This window comes from Belonocnema kinseyi, chromosome 9 (assembly GCF_010883055.1).
Source record: "Belonocnema kinseyi isolate 2016_QV_RU_SX_M_011 chromosome 9, B_treatae_v1, whole genome shotgun sequence".
NCBI classification, from domain to species: Eukaryota; Metazoa; Arthropoda; class Insecta; order Hymenoptera; family Cynipidae; genus Belonocnema; species Belonocnema kinseyi.
In genome coordinates, this window is record NC_046665.1 from 101,733,909 (window position 1) to 101,757,067 (window position 23,159).

General features: G+C 26.2%; 1 protein-coding gene across 1 annotated transcript in view; it reads left to right on the forward strand.

Annotated features, from left to right (window-relative positions):
* LOC117180115 (neuronal PAS domain-containing protein 4) overlaps window positions 1–23,159 on the forward strand; it is a 73,810-nt gene that overhangs the window by 29,288 nt on the left and 21,363 nt on the right. The window contains exons 3-5 of the mRNA XM_033372448.1: window positions 13,906–13,967; window positions 16,855–16,944; window positions 20,890–21,066. Of these exons, the coding sequence (XP_033228339.1) occupies window positions 13,906–13,967; window positions 16,855–16,944; window positions 20,890–21,066 (329 nt within the window). The remainder of the gene's footprint in view (window positions 1–13,905; window positions 13,968–16,854; window positions 16,945–20,889; window positions 21,067–23,159) is intronic.

The window sequence follows — 23,159 nt, forward strand, 5'->3', positions numbered from 1 at the left end:
AACCTAACTGTAAATCGAAATATTTTAGTTAAAGATTAATTGTTTTTCTTCTGTTGTTGAAAATTGATCTTTTTTGGTAGAAAATTAATCTTCATTGTTAAAAAAACACCTTTTTGGGTAAAAAAAATGTCTGTTATTGTAGAGATTTCACCTTCGTTTGGATAAAATTAAAACTAGTTGAAAAATGTAACTACTTTGTTTAAAATATATTTTATTTTCTTGAAAATTCGTTTTTTTTAAATAAAATATCAACAATTAAATTTTTGGTTGATAATTCATTTTTTTTTTAAATTCATCTTTGTATTTGAAAATTCGTTTCTTTTTCTTAAGAGTTCAACTATTTGATTCTGAATGCAACTTTTTGGTAAAAAATTAATTTGGTTTTTGTTGAAAATTCAAATAATTGGTTTAAAGTACAATAATTAATTTTTGTTGTGGTTTAATTTTTTTGTTCCAAAGTTTGACCATCTGGTTGAAAAATCCTTTTTGTAGGTTAAAAATTCAATTACTTTGTTAAATGTAATATTTTTTTGTTCAAAAATTCAACTGTTTTGTTAATTTTTTTATATAAAATTAGTTGTTTCTTATTGAACATTTATATTTCTTGGTCGGGAATGAACATTTTTATTGAAAATTCGAATGTTTAAAAAAAATTGCGTCTTTTTGACTCGAAGATTCAAGTATTGGGTTGAAAATTCAACTACTTACTTGAAAATTAATCTTTTTTAGCTAAAAATGGAACTACTTGCCTGAAGGTTAAACCACTTTAAACGAAAATTCAACTATTAAATTGAAATTCTTCATCTTTAGCTAAGAATTCGATTTTGACGTTTGGAAATTAATTTGTTTAACTTCAAATTTAAGTATTCCACAGTTAAAGTCTGCATCTCTCGTTAAAAATTCGTATTTTTTGGTTAATAATTAAGTTTATAACTCGAAATTTAACTATTCCGATTAAAGATAAGTAATTTTTCATTCATAGTAAAAAAATCATATTTTACAGTAGAAAATTCATGTTCCTTTTTGAAAAGTCGATTCTTTCACACATTTTAAAATTCATTTTTTTCTGTAGAAATTTCATTTTTTGTTGTTGAAATTTTATATTTTTTATTGCGATTCATCTTTGCTAGTTAAAAATTCCTCTATTTTGGTAGTTATTTTTTGGGGCCAAAAATGCAACTATTTTGTTGAAAATTTATCTTTTAGGATAGAAAATTTGTCCTTTTAGATTGAAAATTTATTTTTGTTTGTTCAAAATAAACTTTTTTATTAGAAATTAACTTTTTTATTGAAAATTAAAGTGTCTCCTTAAGAATTCGTCTTTTTAATTCCAAATTTCGACTATTTGATTCAACAATTAAATTATTTTATTGCAAATTTGTCTTTTTCAGCCTAGGTGGAGAAATTAGATACCTTCCATTGAACATGCCTTTTTTATATAAAAATTGAATTACATGGTTCAAGATTCAACTGCTTTATGAAAAAATTATTTTTTAAAGATTCTTCACCTCTGGACAAAAATTATTATTTTTTTCAAATTGAAAATTTATTCTTTTAATTGTAAATTAAACTATTCCATTTAAAGGTTAATAAATTTTTCTAGTCGTAAAGTTTTCTTTTTTGGTAGAAAATTAACCATCTTTGTTATGGATAAAATTAAAACTGTTTCGTTAATATATTTAACTACTTGGTTGAAAATAGAACTATTTGGTTGAAACTTTTTTTTAATGAAATATCAACCATTATATTTTTTCTGGATAATTTAGCTCTTTTTATTTAAAGTTCAACATTTAAAAAAAAATTGATTTGGTTGTTGTTGAAAATTCATATGTTTTATTTAAATAAATAAATAAATTTTCAATTGTAATCTTACATTGTTTCATTCCGTTTATTAAAGATTCTTTGTTAGAAATCTTGAAATATTCAAATGTTTTTCCTCGAATCTCAATGGCCAAGAAAAATGAAAAACTGGTGAGGGAAAAGTCAGGGAATTTTGAAAAAGAAGTTTCGCGGCCTATTTAAGTTTTGCGAAAATATTTAATTTTTCTAATTTACTTTAGAAAATTATTTTTTCCTCAGAAGATTGTAAATTCTGATCTCGAATTCTCCCCTATATCATTATAAAAAATTTCACATCCATTTCTCACACTATGAAATATTTCACATCCATTTCTCACATTATGAAATATTTCACATCCATTTCTCACAATGGATAAAATGACGCTGAATTATTATAAGTACTCGGTATTTCACTCCCAGCTCCTTATCCTTAAACGTCGATTCTATAAACCCACAAAGGTTTCGTAGTCTTATAATGAAAGTCGATGAGGAAAAATGTTTCTTCCAAAGAGCACCCATTTGCAATGTTGCAACACTATACTCGAGAGTGAATTGGCAGTGTCGATTATTCTTGATTCAGTTGAATTCAATGGAACAACTTGAGAATTATATATACCCAGTTGATCCTTAAAAAATCAAAAGTTGTTCCAGTGTTTGGTAAGTTAGTTTATTTTTTTGAGTAATTAGTTACAGTTAAGTTACTTGTAACTATTGATAGTTACCTAAAAAGCAACTTTCTTCACTTCCTTAATTTTTTAATTTATAAAGCAAAATTTATGTGATAATTAGTAAAAACTCAATTTAAAAAGAAATAGGTATTAGTCAATGTAAGATTTTTCAGTCGCATTAAAAAAAACTGTTTTATTTTAAACCAAAGAGTAAGAGTTTTTTACTGCAAAAGTGAATTTCCAAAGGACGAATTTTCAATCAAAAAGTTCAATTTTCAAAAAAATTTGGATTTTCTACAGTAGCAGTTCAAGTTTTTATAAAATAAATGAATTTTTAGGAAAATGGTTGAATTTTTACGAGGAAAGTATGAATTTTTCATAAAAAGGTCATTTTTAACAAAATAGTTGAATTTTCTACCATTTTTACATCAAAAACACGAATTTTTAACAAAGAAGTTTCATTTTCAACCAAATTTGGACTTTTTAACGAAATACATGCATTTTCAACCAAGTAATTGATTTTTCTAGCAAAATATTTGAATTGTCAACCAAAAAGAAATAAGGTTTTTTGGCAAAGAAGATCCAATTCGAAACGTAGAATGGGAGTTTCGAAACTAGAAAGAAAAAAATGTCCACTGAATTGATTCATTCTCAAACCAAGAAAGCGAATTTTCTACAAAATAGTTGCATTTTCAAATGGAAAATATAAAATTTTAACAAAAAAGTCACTTTCTAACCAAATCTAATAGTTGCTTTAAAAAACAATTAATTCATGAATTTTCAACTAAAATAGACGAATTCTCAACAAAAAATGTAGTAGTTGATATTATCTTAACCAAAAAAATACTTTAATTTGAATACAAGCAAAGTTTTCTTTATTACAAAAAATCGATTTTGTTATCAAATGAGATAAATTTTGAAACAAAAAAGCCGAATTTTAAACCAAGAAAGAATAAAAATGTCCAATAAATTGTTGAATTTTCAAACCAAAAAGATAAATTTTTCTACTAAACAGTTGCATTTTCAAACAGAAAATATGAATTGTCAGCAAAAAAGTTACATTTGAAGCGATGATATTTTTTGATGTTATGCTTCATATCAAATAATTGTATTACATAATTTGATGTTAATTGTTTTTTATCTACTGGTCTTAATTCAATATTTTCTAATCTTGATCTTCATTTCTAAATTGTGAAAAAATGGCTCGGAATCTCCGCTGGGATTTGAACCCAGGTCTTTCAGAATGCCGGTCTGATGCTCTTGCCCATTAAGCTACTGAAGGTCGAGATCAATTTCTTCACAACCCCTATAAGTTGATTTCCGACGTGATTCCTTATACTTCTAAGATTAATTTTTCAAACATTCGAATGTTTTGTATTTTGTAATACTTATTAATATGTTTATTATGATATTTTCTTATTAGTTTATTATCATCAAATCATTGAATGCATTTACCTCGTCAGAACTTTAACATAAAATATTATAAAACAGTAAAATGTTTGAAAAAAAATCTTACAAGTATCAGGAATTACGACGGAACTCAACTTGTAGGAGCTGTGATGAAATTAATCTCGTCTCTCTGTAGCTTGGTGGGCACGAGAATCAGACCGGTTTTCTAATAGACCTGGGTTCGGATCCCAGCGGAGCTAGAGAGCAATTTTTTCACAATTTAGAAATAAAAATAAATATTTAAAAAATATTTATTTTAGACCAGTAGAAAAAAAACAGTTACATGATATTATTTAAAAAATATAATAGCTAATTATATTTCAACCAAAAAATACTTTAATTTGAAATCAATTACAGTTGCATTCAACTAAAAAAAAATGTTCAAGAAAATAGTTAAATCCTCAATTAAAAGAGATTAATTTTCTACCCACCACTGACCCATAAGCCCCTTTTGATAGGAGAGATATAACAAGTAAAAAATAACTTAAGAGCGACTAAATTAAAGTTGCAAGTTCCTGACAAATTAGTACTGAAGTTACGTTACAAGTTATTTTTAAAAATAGTAACGAAGTTACCATAAACGTTACAAATAACGTAACTTTGCTGTAAATTAGTTACTTGAAACAAATTGCTAATTCTGAGTTGCAAGGTTTTCAAAAATTGTCTAAATTTAAAATAGTAGAAAAACAGATTTGTTGGAAATTTTTAAAATAAGAGTTGAAAAAAAATTCTATCGGCAAAGCGACATTAGAACAAAATAGAAATGATAACATTTTTCAAAGCAAACTTAACATTTATGTTATGGTAAAACAGTAAAAAGAACGACGACATAGAAGTAATAAAAATAAAGCAAAAATCTTTATTGGTTAAAGTACACTAAATTTGTTTACGTGATGGGCAATTTTTAGAATATTGTGGATTTCAACTAAAATTTAAATATTCTCAATGTGGGCAAAACAAAAATAATATTCCAAAATGAAAATATCCAGTATGCATTTTGTAAACAAATTTTCCAAAAATTTTATTAGAGTTTTATGGGATTTCATGAATTAGGAAAGAATTAGGAATCCTCGAAAAATTTTAATCAAGTTTGGGAAAAATGCTAAGAAATTTCTATTCCTATTTATACGAACTAATATCTGTTATTGTTAAAATTATAACAAATTATTTTTATATTAGATGAAAAAATATGAAATATAGTTTAAACTTTATGAACGAAACGAAACTTTCTCTCATAAATATTAATACTGACAGAATTTTATATAAAAAAAATATCTTGTGCTCGTTTGCAGACCATAGAAATAGATATATTAGATACATATTATGTTTCATGAGTTTTACAGCCTCAGCGAAAGTAATTTTTCAAACTTAAAACGGTATCTCGACGATCTATCTCTAGGAATAAAATAATAAATAATTGTTAGGTGCATCTTATACCAGACTTCACACTAGGGCGGTCAACATTTTTAAAGATTTTCATGCATATTGTCCGGAAATTCGTTCAAATTCACACAAAAAAATCCATTTTTATTTGTTGAATAAAAACATATTTAGAAGTGGTTTAAGGCCCATGAAGTGTAATACGTATTTCCCATAAGAAAAACGAGGTTTCGGTCAATTTAATTGAGAATTGTCAATATTAGGTGAATCGGGTTGAAACCCAACATTTTTCTTTGCAATTACCTATAGAATACGAATAAAATATTACTTTTTAAATATCACCCAATAAGTCCCAAAAAACCACATAAAAAAATGGTTTTCAAGTTTTTGGTTTCAATTATAATTTTTATGCGGTTTTTAAAAAATGTAAATTGTTTCTGTACTTTACACTGACAATTAGATATTTAGATAAATTGCTTAAACAATTTATTATGCATTTTAGACATTTCCTCTTAGAATAGAGTTAGAAAGTCGTCGTTTTTTCGAAAAGTTTCTACTTTTTGTGTAATTTTAATTCAGAGGTACCTCCCTCTACTAAAAAATTACAGGTAAAAAAATCCGATTTTCAATTATAGTGAGGTTAACAATTAATTAAAGTTAACAAAATAAATTATTTACACAACTTATTATTATCGTAAATAATATTCAATTTGAATAGTGCTAGAAAGTTACGGTTTTTTTGAAAATTTTCAAATTATTTATCTACCCTTTATTTGGAGTGAGTTAATAATTATTTCAATTTAGAAAAAATAATTATGTAAACAAATTTCTATGGTTTATAACAATCTTTAGTTTATTAGTGCTAGATAGTTGCAGTTTCATCTGAAATGTTCAACTTTGCTTTGCCTTTTCAGTTATGAACCATATGTGGTTTCTGGGAGGGGTTCGACGAAAGGCCACACTGTTCCAAAGAGGGGGGGGGGGGGGGGTAGAGTCCGGACCACGTGGTTTTACTACCTGATTATGTATTATGTATTTTGTTTGGCATTCTTTTTTTTGTTATTGTATAAAATTAATTTTTCGTTGTAAATACAAGTCTTTTGTTAAAACTGAAACTGTTTTCGATTTAGTATAGCAGTATTTTTTAGGTGAAATATTAACTGTAACATTTTTCATTGAAAATTCATCTTCTTAGGTTGAAAATTTAACTACATGGTCAAAAACTTATTAATTTTTCTGTTATAATTAATATTTTAAAATGAAATTCTAACTTAGTAATAAACCATACGTAGTTTATGGGGGGGGGGGGAGGCCATATTGGTTTAAATGGGGGAGGGTACGAGTTCGAGCCAATTGTTTTTATTAACTGATTACATATTATGTGTTTTGTTTGAAATTGTTTTTTTTGTTATTGTATAAAATCAATTTTTTTTTGTTGAAAATGCAAGTGTTTTTTTGAAACTGAAACTGTTTTTGATTAAGTATAATAATATTTTTCGTTCAAATATTAATTATTGCATTTGTAGTTAGAAATTCATATTTTGGGCTTAAAATTCAACTGTTTTGTAAAAAACTCGTATTTTTTAATGAAAAATTCAACAATTTAGTAGAAAACTCAAATGTTGAAGAAAAATTTTGCTTTTTTTTTGTTAAAAAATGATTTTTCGTAATAAAAATCTAACTATTGCATTTTTGTTTAAAAATTAATCTTCTTTAGTTTTAAAATCATTTGTTTGGTTAAAGCTTTACCTATTTTTCGAAAATAATTCGTCTGTCTGTTTAGGTAGAAAATTAATCTTCTTGGTTGAAAATGCAAGTGTTTTATTGAAAATGAAACTGTTTTTTATTTAGTATGAAAATATTTTTTAATGAAAATATTACCAATCACAATTTTTCATTAAAAATTCATCTTTTAAGGTTGAAAATGAATGTTTTTTGGTTATAAATAAATTTTTTTAAATGGCTCTTCAAAAGTCTGGTTGAAAATTAAACTGTTGGGTTGAAAACGAACTTTTCTGTTTAAAATTCATACCTTTGGGTTGAAAATTCAATTTAAAAAATAGTTTTTTTTTTAAATAGAAAATTAAACTCTGTAGTATTTATGCAATTTGTAAACAATTCGCGTTTTTTTTGTAGAAATTTTTACTGTTTGATTGATAATTTATATATTTTGTTTAAAATTCTTTTTCTGCTGTTGTATGAAATTATTTTTTTTTGTTAAGTTTGTTTTTGATTTATTATCTTTTTACGTAAAAGGTTAACTTTTTTTGGTTGTAAATTAATTTTTTAAAATGAATTTTCAACAGTTTGGTTCCCAATTTAACTGTTTGGCTGAAAATTAACTTTTCTGTAAAACAATTTGATGTTTTTGGGTTGAAAATTAAACTTTAAAAAATTATTGCATTTTTGTTTAAAAACTGACCTTCTTGAGTTTAAAAATTCAACTGTTTGGTTAATAATTAATTTAGTTTTTTCAAAATTCAGCTTTTTATAGAAAATTAATCTGGTTGCCTGAAAATACAAATATTTGGTTAAAAATATATTTATTTTGTTAAAGATTCGTCTTTTTTGGTGTAAAATTAACCTTTCTGGTTAAAAATTTAACTGTTAGTTTGGTAAATAATGTATTTTGTTTAATATTCCTTTTTTTGTTTAGAAATTTAATATTTTTCGTTAAAAATACAACTGTTTTGTTGAAAATGGAACTGCTTTTGATTCATAATAAAAATAATTTTTGGTTAAAATATTAACTATAACATTTTCTGTCATAATATTCAACTTTTTGAATGCATTTTTTGTTTTTTGACTGAAAATCTTTCTTGGTTGAAATTCATTTTTTTATATAAAAAATGATCTTTTTTCATTAAAATTGTAACTGTTTGGTATCAAATAAATTTTTTTTTATTTGTAGAAAATTCAACTATTTGTTCGACAAATGATCTTTCTGCGTTAAAAATTCATTTCTTTTTCAGGAAATTAATCTTTCTTGATTGAAAATTCAACGATGTGGTTATTACGATTTTGTTAAAGATTCGTCTTTTTTGGTATAAAATTAACCTTTCTGGATAAAAATGTAACTGTTAGTTTGGTAAATGATGTATTTTGTTTAATATTCCTTTTTTTTTTATTAGAAACCCAACATTTTTCGTTAAAAATACAACTGTTTTGTTTAAAATGGAACTGCTTTTGATTCAAAATAAAAAGACTTTTTAGTTAAAATATTCACTATTATATTTTCTGGCTTAATATTTAACTTTTTGAGTGAATTTTTTTCTTTATTGACTGAATAATCTTTCTTGATTGAAAATTCATTTTTTATTTAAATTGGAACTGTTTGATATCAAATAATGTATTTTTGTTTGTTTGTAGAAAATTTAATTATTTTTTGACAAATTACGTTTCTTGAGTGAAAATTTGTTTCTTTTTCAGGAAATTAATCTTTCTTTATTGAAAATTCAACAACTCGGTTAACAATGTATTTATTTTGTTGAAGATTCGTATATTTTGATAGAATATTAATCTGTTTGGTTGAAAATTAAACTGCTCCGCTGGCAAATTATGTATTTTGTTTAATATTCTTTTTTTGTGTGTAGAAAATCAATAGCTTTCGAAAAAATTGCAACTGTTGGGTATCAAATAATATTTTTTTGTTTGTCTGTAGAAAATTCAACTATTTGTTCGATAAATTATCTTTCTGGGTTGAAAATTCAACTATTCTGTTAAAAATGGAATATTATTCGACTTCAAGACCCAAGTGTTTCATATTGAATTCAATACAGTATTTAATTCGATTAAAAATAATTTAATCCACTACTTTGAAGAAAAATTACCCTATTCCATCTGTTTAATTTATTACATAATAATAGCCCCTAATTATAAAGATATTAATACAATAACTTGTTGGTTCAACAAAACTTTTATTAGGTCAAAAAAAAGGTTTATTGAAAGAACCAACTTTTTATTTTAAGTTTTATTGGGGTAGGGTGTATAAAAGTTAAAAAAAAAGAATAATAATTTAATGACAGTAAATTTGATATTGTTTATATAAATAAGTGGGTATTGCGAGATTGGAGGATAGTTTATAGGGACTTATCCGCAAGAGTATAGGCTAATACGGGTTAGTATAATTGAACGTAGTATAGAGAGTAGAGTAGAGAGAGAGTATAGACGCGACAGGCAGACGTAAGAAGGTAAGGTAAGGTATAAAGGCAAGAAGGTAAGAAGGTAAGTAAGAACCGCGGGCGCGTTCAAACTCCGCGGAGTCTAAGCGCGAGTTCCGGGTGATCCGCTGACCTCTCGGCCTCTGCAACAACACTCTCACGCTCCTGTAACCCATACTCCCCCTATGTCCCCACCAGTCACCCCCCTTTCTCCTCCGTTTCGTAGGGGACTATACTGTATCTCCCATGGTGCCTGGGCCTGCCTGCCCTCCTACCGCGCGCGATGCAAACCCATGCGCCAACCGAGGCATGCATTCTTCGAGAAAAGTTCCCTCGCCTGCCAGCCTGCCTGCTGGCGCCGACCTTCCACTCCACTGGCGAAAATTCAAATTTCCTGCTGGGACATTTTTTCCTTAAGTGGTCGTGTATAAAGTATACTTTTTTTAAAATGATTTTTTGAACCACGCACCCTATTTTTATAGGTTTATTTTTCTAATCCCCCCCTCCTCTCCATTTTTTACATAATTCTTGCGGACTTAATTTTTTCTGTTAATTTATTTAGGGATATACCAATTGAATAAGATGATTTAGAAGAGGGGGATTCGGAAAAACTTTGCCAAGAAAAGATTTTCATTTTGAATCAGGAAGAGTAGAGTTGATTGTTTTATATCCAAATATTTGCATTTTTAATCAAAAGAGATGAATTTTCAAATGAAAAATGTGTTTTCAACCAAGAAAGATTTTTCAGTCGATAAAGAAAAGAAATGTCATTCAACATGTTGAATTTTCAAGCTAAAAGGGCGAGTTTTCTACAGAATAGTTCTAGTATCAACTAAATAGTTGAATTTTGAACCAAGAAGATTTATATTATATCAAAAAGAAGAATTTTCAACAAAAGAAATCAACTATAAACAAAATAATTGAATTTTTAACCAAGAAGAATGATTTTTTATCAACAAATACGAATTTTCAGCGGAATAAATACAATTTTTAACTGAATAGTTTAATTTTTAAACTGAAGATGATCAATTTTCAATAAAAAATGCATTAGCTAAATTTTTAATACAAAAAATTAATTTTTTAACAAAAAACACTAATTTTGAATCAAGCAGTTGAATTTTTTACTAAATTGTTGAATTTTCTAGCTAACAAGAAAAGCCTTCTACACTAAAAAAATGGTTAGTTGAGCCAACTATTCAGTTATTATTAGGTAATATTATTTTATTAGTTAATACTATTATTTTTTATTTAGAACAACAATTTCATTAGTTGCACTGACTATTCAGTTATTACCAGTAACCAAGTGAATGGTTGTCCCAGCTAAGAAAACAGCAGTACCATATCTTACGAACCAAATAGTTGGCACAACTAACCTTTTTTTTCAGTTTACAAAACAGTTAAATGTTCAAAACAAAAATATTGATTCTTAAGAAAAAAGTTAATATTCTACCAACCAGTTGAATTTTAGACGAAACTGATATAATTTTAGTTAAAAGAATTTATTTTTGAAACTTACACAAAAAAACGAATTTTTAACACATTAGTTAAATTTCCAACCTATAAAAATGAATTTTTAACAAGAAATCTAGTAGTTGATATTTTTACTGAAAGATATTTATATATTAAATAAAAATAGGTTTCATTTTGAAACAAAGCAGTTGAATTTTTTAATCAAAAATATTGATTAAAAAAAAAACTCTGAGCAAAATACATGAATTATCAAGTAAACATTTAATTTTTCAACCGAGAAAATTAATTTTCTACCAAGAAAGAAGAATGGTCAACAAAATGAATAAAAATAGTTTTTATTTTAACTTTATTAAAACGCTTGGAGTTTTTTTAGATTAATCTTATTTTCAAATGAAATCCTAATCTTTGCCTACATAGTTCAACTATAATTGTTCCTAAAGTAATAACAAAAAATAATATGTTTCTGATTACAGAATAATTTTTTTCACCTTGATAAAAAAGACATTGGAAATAATTTTAAATTTAATCAATCTTATTGATAAATCATTATTATTGCATTGAAATTTGTAACAATTCGATTTAATTAGCTGAATTTGAAAAAAAAGTGTAGACCTGAAGTTTATTCCAAATTTTACTTGGACAACCTAGAAAAGTCATGGAACATTAGCTTTTAAACAAAAACGCAATAGTTAATTAAAAAAAAAATTAATTTTTAACAACAACAAAATTTGTACCAAAAAGTTGAATTTTCTACTAAATTGTTGAATTTTCCAGCCAACAATACAAGTTTTCTACAAAACAGTTGAATTTTCAAACCACAAATATTGATTTTCAACAAAAAGGTTAATTTTCTACCAACCATTTGAATTTTTGACCAAAACTGTTGAAATTTTAGTTCAAAGAATTTATTCTGAAATCACAAAAAATGAATTTTCAACACAGTAGTTAAATTTTCATCCTATACAAATTAATTTTTCAACAAGAAATCTAATAGGTGATATTTTAACTAAAAGGTCAACAAAATGAATACATTTTCAACAGAATAGTTGAATGTTCAACCAAGAAGAATAATATTCTGAAAAAACAGGAATTTTCAACATAATAAATAAATTTCTAACTAAGCAGTTAAAATTTCAACCAAGAAGATTAATTCAGTATGAATTTTCTACTAAATCGTTGAATTAACTAGCCAACAAAACAAGTTTTCTAAAAATCAGTTGAATTTTCAAAACAAAAATACGAATATTCAACAAAAAAGTTCATTTTCAAACAAACAGTTGAATCTCTAACCAAACTGTTAAAATTTTAGTTAAAAAAAGTAATTAATAATAACAACAAAAAACGAATTTTGAACACAGTAGTGGAATTCTTAATTCAGAAAGGTTTTTTAGTCAATAAAGAAAAATAATGTCATTCAAAATCTTTAATTTTCAAGCTAAAAGGAAGAGCTTCCTAAAAAACAGTTAAAGTTTCAACGAAATAGTTGAATTTCATAAAAAAAAAATTCAACCAAGAAGATTAATTCTCTACCAAAAATACAAATTTTTAACAAAATACAATCAATTTTTAACAAAATCTTTAAATTTTTCACTCAGAAGATTAATTTTCTACCAAACAAGACGACTTTAAAAAAGAAATAATAATTTTCCTAACCTAATAGCTGAATTTTGAACCAATAAAATTAACTGTCTATCAAAAATCTAAATTTTCAGTAAATTACATAAACTTTCAACAAAATACATAAATTTTTAACCGAAAAGTTGACATTTCCAACAAGAAGATTAATTCTCTACTAAAAAATAACAAAATTAAACTTTTAGACTAAACACCAGTTTTTAATAAAAAGTGCAATATTTACATATTTATTACATAATATTAGTTTTTACACACAAAAAACAAAGAATTTTGTAACGAACAGTTGAATTTTCTAGTCAATATGAGGATCTACAAAACAATTGAATTTTTAGCCTAAGAATATGAATTAAAAAAAATGTTCATTTTCAACAAAACAGGTAAATTTTCAACTAAAATTTTAGTTAAAAAAATTGATTTTGAACAATGTAAAACAAGAATTTTTAATAAAGTCGGTGAATTTTCAACCTAAAAAGATGAATTTATAAGAAAAAAAGATAATAGTTTATATTTTGACAAAAGAATATTTTTTATAAAAAATTAAAAATGGTTTCAATAAAAAAATTATTTTATACAACGACAAAAGAATAATTCTAAACAAACTTCATAGATTGTCAAGCAAAGGTTTACAGTTTCAACCAAGAAGATTAAATTTCTAACCAAAAGACGAATTCTCAACCAAATAAAATTTTTTTTTTATTCAAACTGTTGAATTTTCAAGCAAGAAGATTACTTATTTACCAACAACTATGAATTTTTAATAAATTTCATGAATTTTCTGCTAAATTGTTGAATTTTCCAGCCATCGAAACGAGTTTTCTACAAAGCGGTTAAGAAAACAGTTACATTTTGAAACAAGAAGATTAATTATTTTCTACCAAAAAGACAAATTCCGAAGACAATAAATAAATTGCCAACCAATTAGTGAAAGTGTCATCTAAAAAAGACAGATGCCTTTTTAACAAAAAAAAAAGATGAAATTTATACAAAAATAAATGAATTTTCAAACTAAAGGTACACATTTTTAAAAAAACGGTTTAAATATCAATAAAAAATTTATGTTAAGTAAAATAAAATTATTCAAACACCTATCGCTAATTCCACTGAGCACTTCCACCCTCTGATTTCCTCTTTGGAAATGTTAAAAAATGTAATTCTTTGAAGAAACTGAAAATTTCCTGAAGAGGTTTTTTTGCTACTAGAGCATTTTTCTAATTATATATATTCTGAATATCTGTATAAATGTCTCTTTGAGTAATTAAAAATTTAATTCTCATTTAAAAAATATTATTAATTTTTTGTTGCAGCCCTGAAAAGCAGTCCCGCTGATTCTTCAAATATCCCGACACCTAATATAGGATTTTCCAAAGTACGTCTTTTTTCTTACATAGTTTTTTTAAATAATTCAAAAATATAAAAAATGTTAATGATTCAAATATTCTAGGAAATTGTACTGAAATATAAAATAGAGAAGGCAAAAATGTATAATTTTTTTAAATTCACAAACCTATGTGGCTGGAATTTTCTGCTGACCATTTTTTTGTTATTCGAGTTTTAATTTTTATTTTCGGTAAATTATTGTTACCATTAACCGATAGTCTTTATTTTTTGTAAAATGAATTTTTTAATAGGCCTTTTGTGGTACGGATTTCCCCAGCTTTTGGTCACGAAAAAAATCATGTTTGCAAAAGTTATTCATAATAAAAATTTAATGCTACGAAATCATCAACATTTTTTTTTGTTTATGGCTAAACGTATTTTGATGATTCCTACGTTAACATTTTGGTTTGAAAATGTCAATTTAAAAAATCCTCCTTCTGAATATAAGAACATTTAATTTTTTTTCAAATTTCCAATTTTTTATAAAAGAATTGTGTTTTTGTTCTTTCAAAAGAAAATTTTTTTGGAACGTTATTCTACATTTGTTATAGAGAGAAATCCGAAAAGAAATGCTAAGTAGTTTCTACTTTTTTATGGGATATCAACCAAAGACTTTGGGTTCAAAATAACGCGCAACCGATAAATATTGGCCGATTGGGACAACAAAAATTAACAAAATAGCTGATGGAATTTGGATGGATTAATATTATAATAAAGAATATGTATCTGAAGATTAGTCTTGATAATATTATAAACAAGTTTAATAATCGAATGCATTATTCAGACATTTTTCGATAGGAAAATTGTTTTTTTTCCATGTTCAATTTTTTCAATTAGAAATCTCAAAAAATTTGAGCAAAATCTATAATTTTTAAAAATATATTTAGATTTTTTAAATAATGGTAATAAACAAACGGTTTATTATGGCATCTGTCGGCGGAAAAATTATTTTTTGACGTCATTATTTTTAATTGGGATCTGCATGATAATTTCCGGAAAATTCATAATAAATTGAAATAATGCATTTATAAAAATTAAATTTGCTTAAAAAAATCATGTAATTTATTAAACTAGGTATAATTGTTGATAAAATCCAATCCAAAGAACTGATATTAAAAAAAGTACTGTTTCTTCGATAAATGTGCAAATAGTGCATTTTAAGTAACTTGAAAAAAAGAATTAATCAACAAATTATAAATGTTGCTCAAATTATCATTAAGTTCCCAATTAAAAGGACTGACGTGAAAAAAAAACGATTTTTCCGTCAAGAAATACTAGGATAGTGCATTTTCTTATTAAATATGTTTAAGAATCAACAAATTATGATTTTTTAAAAATGATCTTGAAGTTCCCAATTAAAAGAATTGGCATAGGGAAAAACGAGTTTCTTCGTAAAAAAATGTGTGAATCATGCATTCATTTATTAAATTTCTTTGAAAAATATTAAAATTTATAAACTAACCATAAGTGTTGCTGAAATTATCATGAAGTCCTCACATAGCAGAACTGGCATCGAAAAAAAAATTTTCGGTCCAAAAATGACTGAATAATGCAATTTTTTTAAAATTTCATTTGTTAAAAAAAAATAATATGATTTATTAACTAATTATGAATTTTGCTTGAATTATTATGAATTTCTTAATTATAAAAAGGGTCATCGAAAAAAACCCGAATTTTTCATTCAACAAATGCCTAAATAATGTATTTGATCATTAAATTTGTTTATAATATAAACGAGAATAAATGTTAAAGACTGAAAAAAATTGTTTCTTCGTTTCCATCCAAATTTCTTGCAATATATATTACAAAAACGCGAAATTATTAAAAATGATAGAAAACACACATTCAGAAAATAATTTGTTCGTAAAGTATTTTTTGTTTATTATATCATGATGAAATATCTTTAAGTAATGTAAATCTGTAAAATGTAGGCGATTGCAACAATTCTTCTAATACGGTCGAGCGCCAGACATAACAAATAAAAAAATTTGTAATTTTTTTCGTCTTATTTGTTTGTTTAAAAAAATTGTAAACCCAAATAAAAAATTAGGCTGGACAATTTTTTTTTGAAACTACTCAGCTTTTTCAAATGTTTGGTGCCTTAATCTATCAATATTTGTGGGCTGTACATTATTTTAAACCAAAGTATTCATTTTTTTCCACTGTGCGTTAGTACACTTAAAATAATAGTAATCGATATTGTTTTAAATAAAGCTTAATTGATTTATGAAGAATTAATATTTTTTAAACAAATTAAATGTTTTTATATTCAGAAGAAAGATTTATAGAATGTACGTTTTAAACAAAAATTCCAGTGTAAGGATTATTAAAATCCGTTTAGCCGTTCACAAGAAAAATTTTGATCATGTTGTAACATTAAGCATTCATTGTTAATATATAATGCAACAAAATTTTGTTTCGTAACGAACATGGAAAAATCTTTTCGAACATAAGGATATTAAAAAATTTATTTTACAGCGTAAAAACAAAAACTTTCGAATTATGGTGGCCTTCTTGGAATAATTGGACCTAAACTAAAAATTCAAACTTGAACCAAAAAAAAAACTGGTAAGCAGAAAATTCCAATTAATGCACATTTTGACTATGCTGGACCAATACTACAAGGCTATATGGGTTGCTTTTTTGGCTCCACACACATGTTTTCGTTTGCTTACGTAATTTTATTAACATTTTATAGAATTAAATAAAGAATTTTACTCAAAATAATGGAATAATGTTCTTAAGAAACCTGTTTGTCTTGAAAAAGTCAGTTTTCGTTTTTAAAATTTCTTGAAATTTTTCTCCAATGCTCTCGTTAATGACTACTAAAATTCTGCACTAAAAAACTTCTGATAAACAATATCTACATTTTCCAGGCCATGTCTGGGTTTATTATGATGATGACGCAGCAGGGCAAGCTACTGTACATATCTGAAAACGCTGCTGAATATCTTGGGCACTCTATGGTAAAAAAAAACGTAAAGGATGTTTTGTATTTACGTTCATCAATACTAAGTCATTATCAATTTATCCACTGCTATTAGGCCTACAAATTAATTCAGTGTATTTACTTTGATGTGTTGTAACTATTCGTAAAATTTAATTTTTTTCGTTTAAAGTTTAAAAGCAATGTAATAGGTGGCGACCCTACGGACTTAACTTCAACAAGTTTAAAAGACAAAATAATAGGAAGAAGCCCTGCGGACTTAACGTAAAAAATTATTAGTAAACGTAATGGTGTCCGAAAAGGAGCATTTTCGACACAATTAATGTGCAGACCTAATACTTCCTTCATTCTTGGTTAAAATATACCTCGCTTGTTTGATAATTTTTAAACGATGTCTTCTAATTCTCATTTTTGTACCTAATACGCCTTCTCCTTATTCTGCCCCCTTTCCAACTCTCCGTGGGTCAGACGTCACCCTATAGTGTTCTCCTCCTCCTCCTCCTGCTCCTCATTATCCCTCCTCTTTCCAACTCTCCGTGAGTCAGACTACACCTCCACCTCCTCCTCCTCAATATGTCTCTTTTCCAACACTCTGCGGGTCAGACTTCACCCTATAGTTTCCTCCTCCTCCTTTACCTCCTCCTCCTTCTCATGATGCCCTTTTTTCAATTCTTCGAGGGTCGGATTTCAGCATATACAATATATTGTCCTCCTCATTGGGTCCCTTTTCCAACTTTCTGTAGGTTAGCCTTCATCTTATGGTATCCTCCTCCTGATCCTCCCCATCCTCATAATGTCCCTTTTCAAATACTTCGCCTGTCAGACTTCACCCTATAGTGTCTTTCTCATTATGCCTCGTTTCCAACTCTCCGTGGATCAGGCTTCACCCTTTAGTATTCTCCTGTTCCTCCTACTCTTTCTTCTCTTCTTCATCTTCCTCCTCTTCCACCTCTTCCTCCTTTATCTCTTCTATCACCTTCTCCTCCTCCTCCTCCTCCTTTTTCTCCTCTTCATACATTTGTTTCTTTAATATAATTTTACCTAAAATTATGCATTTAAAGGGTTGCTATAAGTCACGGAATTCAGGAAAGTCAGGAAATTTACAAGAAAAAGAAAAATGAAAAATAAAAAAATTTCATCTACAAACTTGTTGTAGATAACTTTTTGATAGCATCTGTATTTTGTGTTTTAATCGTGAAACACGATATTAACAATATAAAATCGGCCCACTGCGTGGGCATATTCTCATTACAACTTATGTTTTTTAATTTATTGTTCGTCTCATGTGTGGGTTTTCAAAAAATTTACTTTTTTTTAAAAATGTTCCTAATGCTATTTTTCACGATTCAAAAAAAAAAAAAAACTACAAAAAAATTATTCATGGCAAATTAATTGTTCTGCTGTCTAATTAACCTTGTTGTTTGAAAAATCATTTCCTTGATTGAGAATTTCTTTAAAATTCAAATTTGTTTCGCAAATTCATTTATTTGATTGAAACATTTTTTTTTATTGAAAACAAAATTTTTAATTACAAATTTAAGTATTCTATTGTTTAGTGAAAATTGATTGAGAAAGTATTAGAATTGTCGGAAATTTGGCATCACACTTTTTCAACGGATCTCCACGTTTCGAGACCCCCTAAATCCGAAAATCAGGTTTTCACGATGGCGTCTGTCCGTCTGTCCGTCCGGCCGTCCGTCCGTAAACACGATAACTCTCGAAAAAATTAACGAATCAAATTGATCTTTGGCACACTTTTTTCAGGTCCTAAAAGAAAGGACGAGTTCGCGAACCAGCCATTTTTGATAAAAATTCAAAAAGTGAGCGCGTCTTGAAAACTTTTGAGACAATTTTTTTCTGACCAATTTTTGGATTTTTTTTCAAAAATCGAAAATTCAAATTTTGATTGCACAAAAAATAATAGAAAATCAAAAATTCCATTTTGTGGATAAACTATGTAGGATACGAAAAAAGATGAATTAACAAAAATGGTAAAATGGTTAAAAATGGATCTACAATTTCGTTAAGAATCACTTCTTGATAGGACGCGTACTTTTTGTTTTATTCGTGAGAAATAACATTGAAAATAAAATAAAATAAAAAAAATTGTGTGGAAAAACGTCGAAAGTTACGAGAAAAAAATCCAACAAAACCTGTTTACAAATGTCTGTCGGAAATCGAGCGCGCAGCGCGAGTGTCACGATGAGAATGTACTTCAAAGCCTACAGAGCTTTGAGAAATTTAATCTTTGACTATACTTAATTAAGTAGACAATTTAGAATATGAAGACGCATATAAATACTGCCATCTAAAAGAAATATTTTTGATAAAGTTTTTTTCAAGCATTCCTAATGCAAAGAATAAATATCCGCGCGCGAGGTAACCTATTATCGAGCGCCAAGAGCGAGACCCAACCGTCGCGCGCCCTAGGCGCGCTCAAACTTGCGAGTGTCTTCTTTGTGAAAATTTATTTTCAGCATTTAAACATAACTATCTATTTTCGGTAAAAAATTATTATTGATTGTTTTTCATTTGACATTTAATTACTCTGTTTTTCGTTGAAAATTTATCATGTTTAGTTACATATTTAAATATTTGGTTGAAAATTCATACATTTTTTGAAACGTTGAAATTTATATTTTTTGGCAAATAAATTTCATTTCTCTGGTTAGAAATTTAACCATTTTGTTAGAAATTCGTTTGTTTTTGTGAAAAATTATTTTTTGGACTGTAAACTTAATGATTGTATCATTATTACTCAAATTTAACAATTTTGTGTAATGATTTGAAACGCAAATCAATCCTTTTTTCGACCGACGATATTTATTAATGTTAAATCATAGATTATTCTTTATGTTTCACGGACCACATGAATTTAAAAAAAGTTGAGTTAAAAACCATTTTTTCGAACTTAAAACTTATTTTATTAAAAAACTCTTCTCTGAATACTTAACGTTTCATTTAACAATTTTGTTGGAAATTAACTCTTCTGTTGAAAATTCGATTTTTTAGTTTAAAAATTAATGTGCTTTGTTTGAGGGTCAACTGGTTTGTGTAAAATTCGTTTTTTTTTTCGTTCGAATTAAAATATTTTTGATTAAGAATTAAAAAGTTTTCTGGCGAAAAAAGCACCTACTACACTTCTTGTTGCTAATTCGTGTTTTTGGTTTAAAATGAATCTTTTTGGTTAAAAATTAAACCATTTTGTTGAAAATTTCTTTTCTTGGTTAAAAATGATCTTTTTGATTTAAAAACTAAACTATTTGGTTGAAAATTCATCTCTTTATTGAAACATTTAACTATTTTTTTTTAATTTCTCATTTTTGGTTGACAATAATGTTTTCAAGTTCAAATTGATCTCGTTTTGTTAAAGCCTCATTTAATTCGTTGAAAATTGGTTTTTCTTGACAGAAAATTAATCTTTTACTTCAATCAATTATTTAGATGGTAATTCATATATTTTCATTCAATATTCGTATTTATCGACTGAAAATTAATCTTCTGGAATGTAATTTGACATATTTCGTTAGAATCTCAACTACTTTATTCAAATTTGTTATTTATTGGTTAAAAATAGATTCTTTCTACTAAAGCTCACTAAAAGTCTTAATAAAAAATTTGAAAAACAAGCATTTTTTTCATGAACATCAGGGAAAAGTTAGGATAAGTAAAACTTTGTAATAAAAGAATTGATTTCAGCACAAAAATAAATATTATCGACCCTAAAGACAATTAAAAAATCTTCCTTACAATAATGAAGTCAGGTAATTTGGAAATCAGGATTTTGTAGCAACCCTGATTTATTTTCCATTGTTGTACTTTTAATCTATTTACCTCAACTTGAATGTAATTTGTTTATATTATTATCAACCTTATACTAATTTTCCGTCGAAGTAAAATCGATTAATGCAAGAGATTATTCCTGATGAAAGTAATTACAGTGCAAAAATCGATTTTGTTTAAGGAGGACCTATTGATTCATGGAGACAGCGTGTACGACGTGATCGACAAACAAGATCATATGACTGTGCAAAATCAACTCGCTCGAAACAGTCCAACGGCCGATGACAAAAGACTCTTTCTTTGTCGGATTAATGTGTCCCGAAATTCTCGTCGGCAACTTAGATTTGGAGATCAGAAGGTTCGAAAAAAAAATAATATACGATTTTTATTTGCTTTCTTTTGTTCGAATTGAACGAGAGGTCAGCCAGAAGACATGGTTAAAAATTTTATTATACAGATAAAGCATTTTATTTATGAGCCTATAACACACATTAGGAAAAATGTTTAAACGATGAGAACTTTTTTTTTTGGCATAACCGCAAATTTGGTTCGAACGAACAAATTTTCGTTGGCCCAATACAATGTTTTAGTTGCATCAACCAAGTACTTGATTTACCAAAAGATTCCGTTGGAAAAGCCAAAAAATTTAGTTGGGTCAATCCGAGAAGTTTTCCACCAATTACGAAAAAAGATTATAGAATATTTATTATAGGTCTATAATGATTTTTGTATAATGAATTTCTTATATTTTTTTCGCGATTTTAATAAATTTCGAGGGATTTTACAGATTTTACAATTTTTAAAAGAATTTTATAGAATTTATGGTTTCAAAATTAATAAAATATTTTACTTGAAAGTAACGGAAAATTTTGTTGTATTCAAAATAATAAATGCTTTGCAGGGGGAAAACTTCATTTGCAAAATTTCATGATTTTTCCTTTTGATCAATTTTTCATTTTCTCTGACGATTAATATTGAAATACCAGCACTTTAATCTTGTGATAAATAAATAAAAATAAAAAAAGACTTTAATTTTGAAAGATGATTTTTCTAAGAAAATACTTGAATTTTCAAGAAAATAATTCTATTTTCATCCTAAAATATTAGTTCTTGACAAAAAGTGATAATAGTTAATACTTAAACCAAACAGATGAAGTTAAAAAAAATGTATTTTGAAATAAAAAAGTCGAGTTTTCAGCAAATTAAGATCTTTGAGTAATGGTAGTAATTTTCTGTACAAAAATTATTTTAAATCTGAAACTGAAATTTTAACAAAAAATTAATTTTAAACAAAATAGCTTCAGCCAAAGAGATAAACAATGTACACAAAAGTAGTTCAGTTTTAAACACGTATAGCATATATAGAAATATATTTTTCTATTAATATTAATAAGTAAAAATACTAAAAATAAAATAAAATTTCTAAAATATTTTTATATTATTATAATATACATAGCATATATAATAAATAAATAATTAATTAATTCTTCTGGTACGCACTTATTAAATTTTACCCACGCAGTTGAATTTTCAAATAAAAAAGAACAGTTTTTAACAAAATAGTTAAACTTTCAACCAAAGTGATGATATTTTAACTAAAAATATGTATTCTTGTCATAAAAACGAAACAAAGATGAAATTTATACTAAATAAATGAAGTTTGAAATAAAAAAATTCTCAAAAATATTTAAAGTTTTATCCACAGAAAATTTTTGTTTGACTTTTCAGCATGAAAATATGAGTTTTAAACAAAAAGTAAATTTTCTAGAAAGATAAATGAATTTTCAACTAAAAATTATGACTTTTTAACGAAATTGTTGAATTTTCAGTCAGAAAGTTGCATTTTCATCAAAGGAAAGTGCGATTTATACAGAAATCGATAAATTTTTTAACTGAAAAGACAATTTTTTCAAAAAGTAGTTGGATTTTCATCCAAAAAATATTTAGGTGGACTTTTGAACATAAAAATATGAATTTTAAACAAAAAGTACATTTTTTACGAAAATAGTTCAATTTTTAGTCAAAAATACGAATTTTCACAAAAAAGTTTATTTTCAACCAAAAAAGATGGCTTTTTCACAAAATTGTTGTATTTTTAAACAAATAATAAAATTTATAATCAACAAGATGATCTTTAGGAGGAGAGAATTGCAAAAAAACGAAATAAAGACTATAAAAAAGTGGAATTTTCAAAGATGAATAAATTTAAAACCTAAAAAAGATGAATTTTTAAACAAATAGTTTGATTTTAACACAAAAGGAAGAATCTTTAAAAAACAATGTTAACCTGTAAGGCAAACTTTCCATAAAATAGTAGAGTTTTCAAACAAAAAGAAGGGCTTTCTAGCAAAATTGGTCAATTTGTACCTAAATAATTAAATTTTCACGATTATTATAAAAGTTATAACCAAAAAATAATTCACAAACAAAAATATAATAGTAGACTTTTTA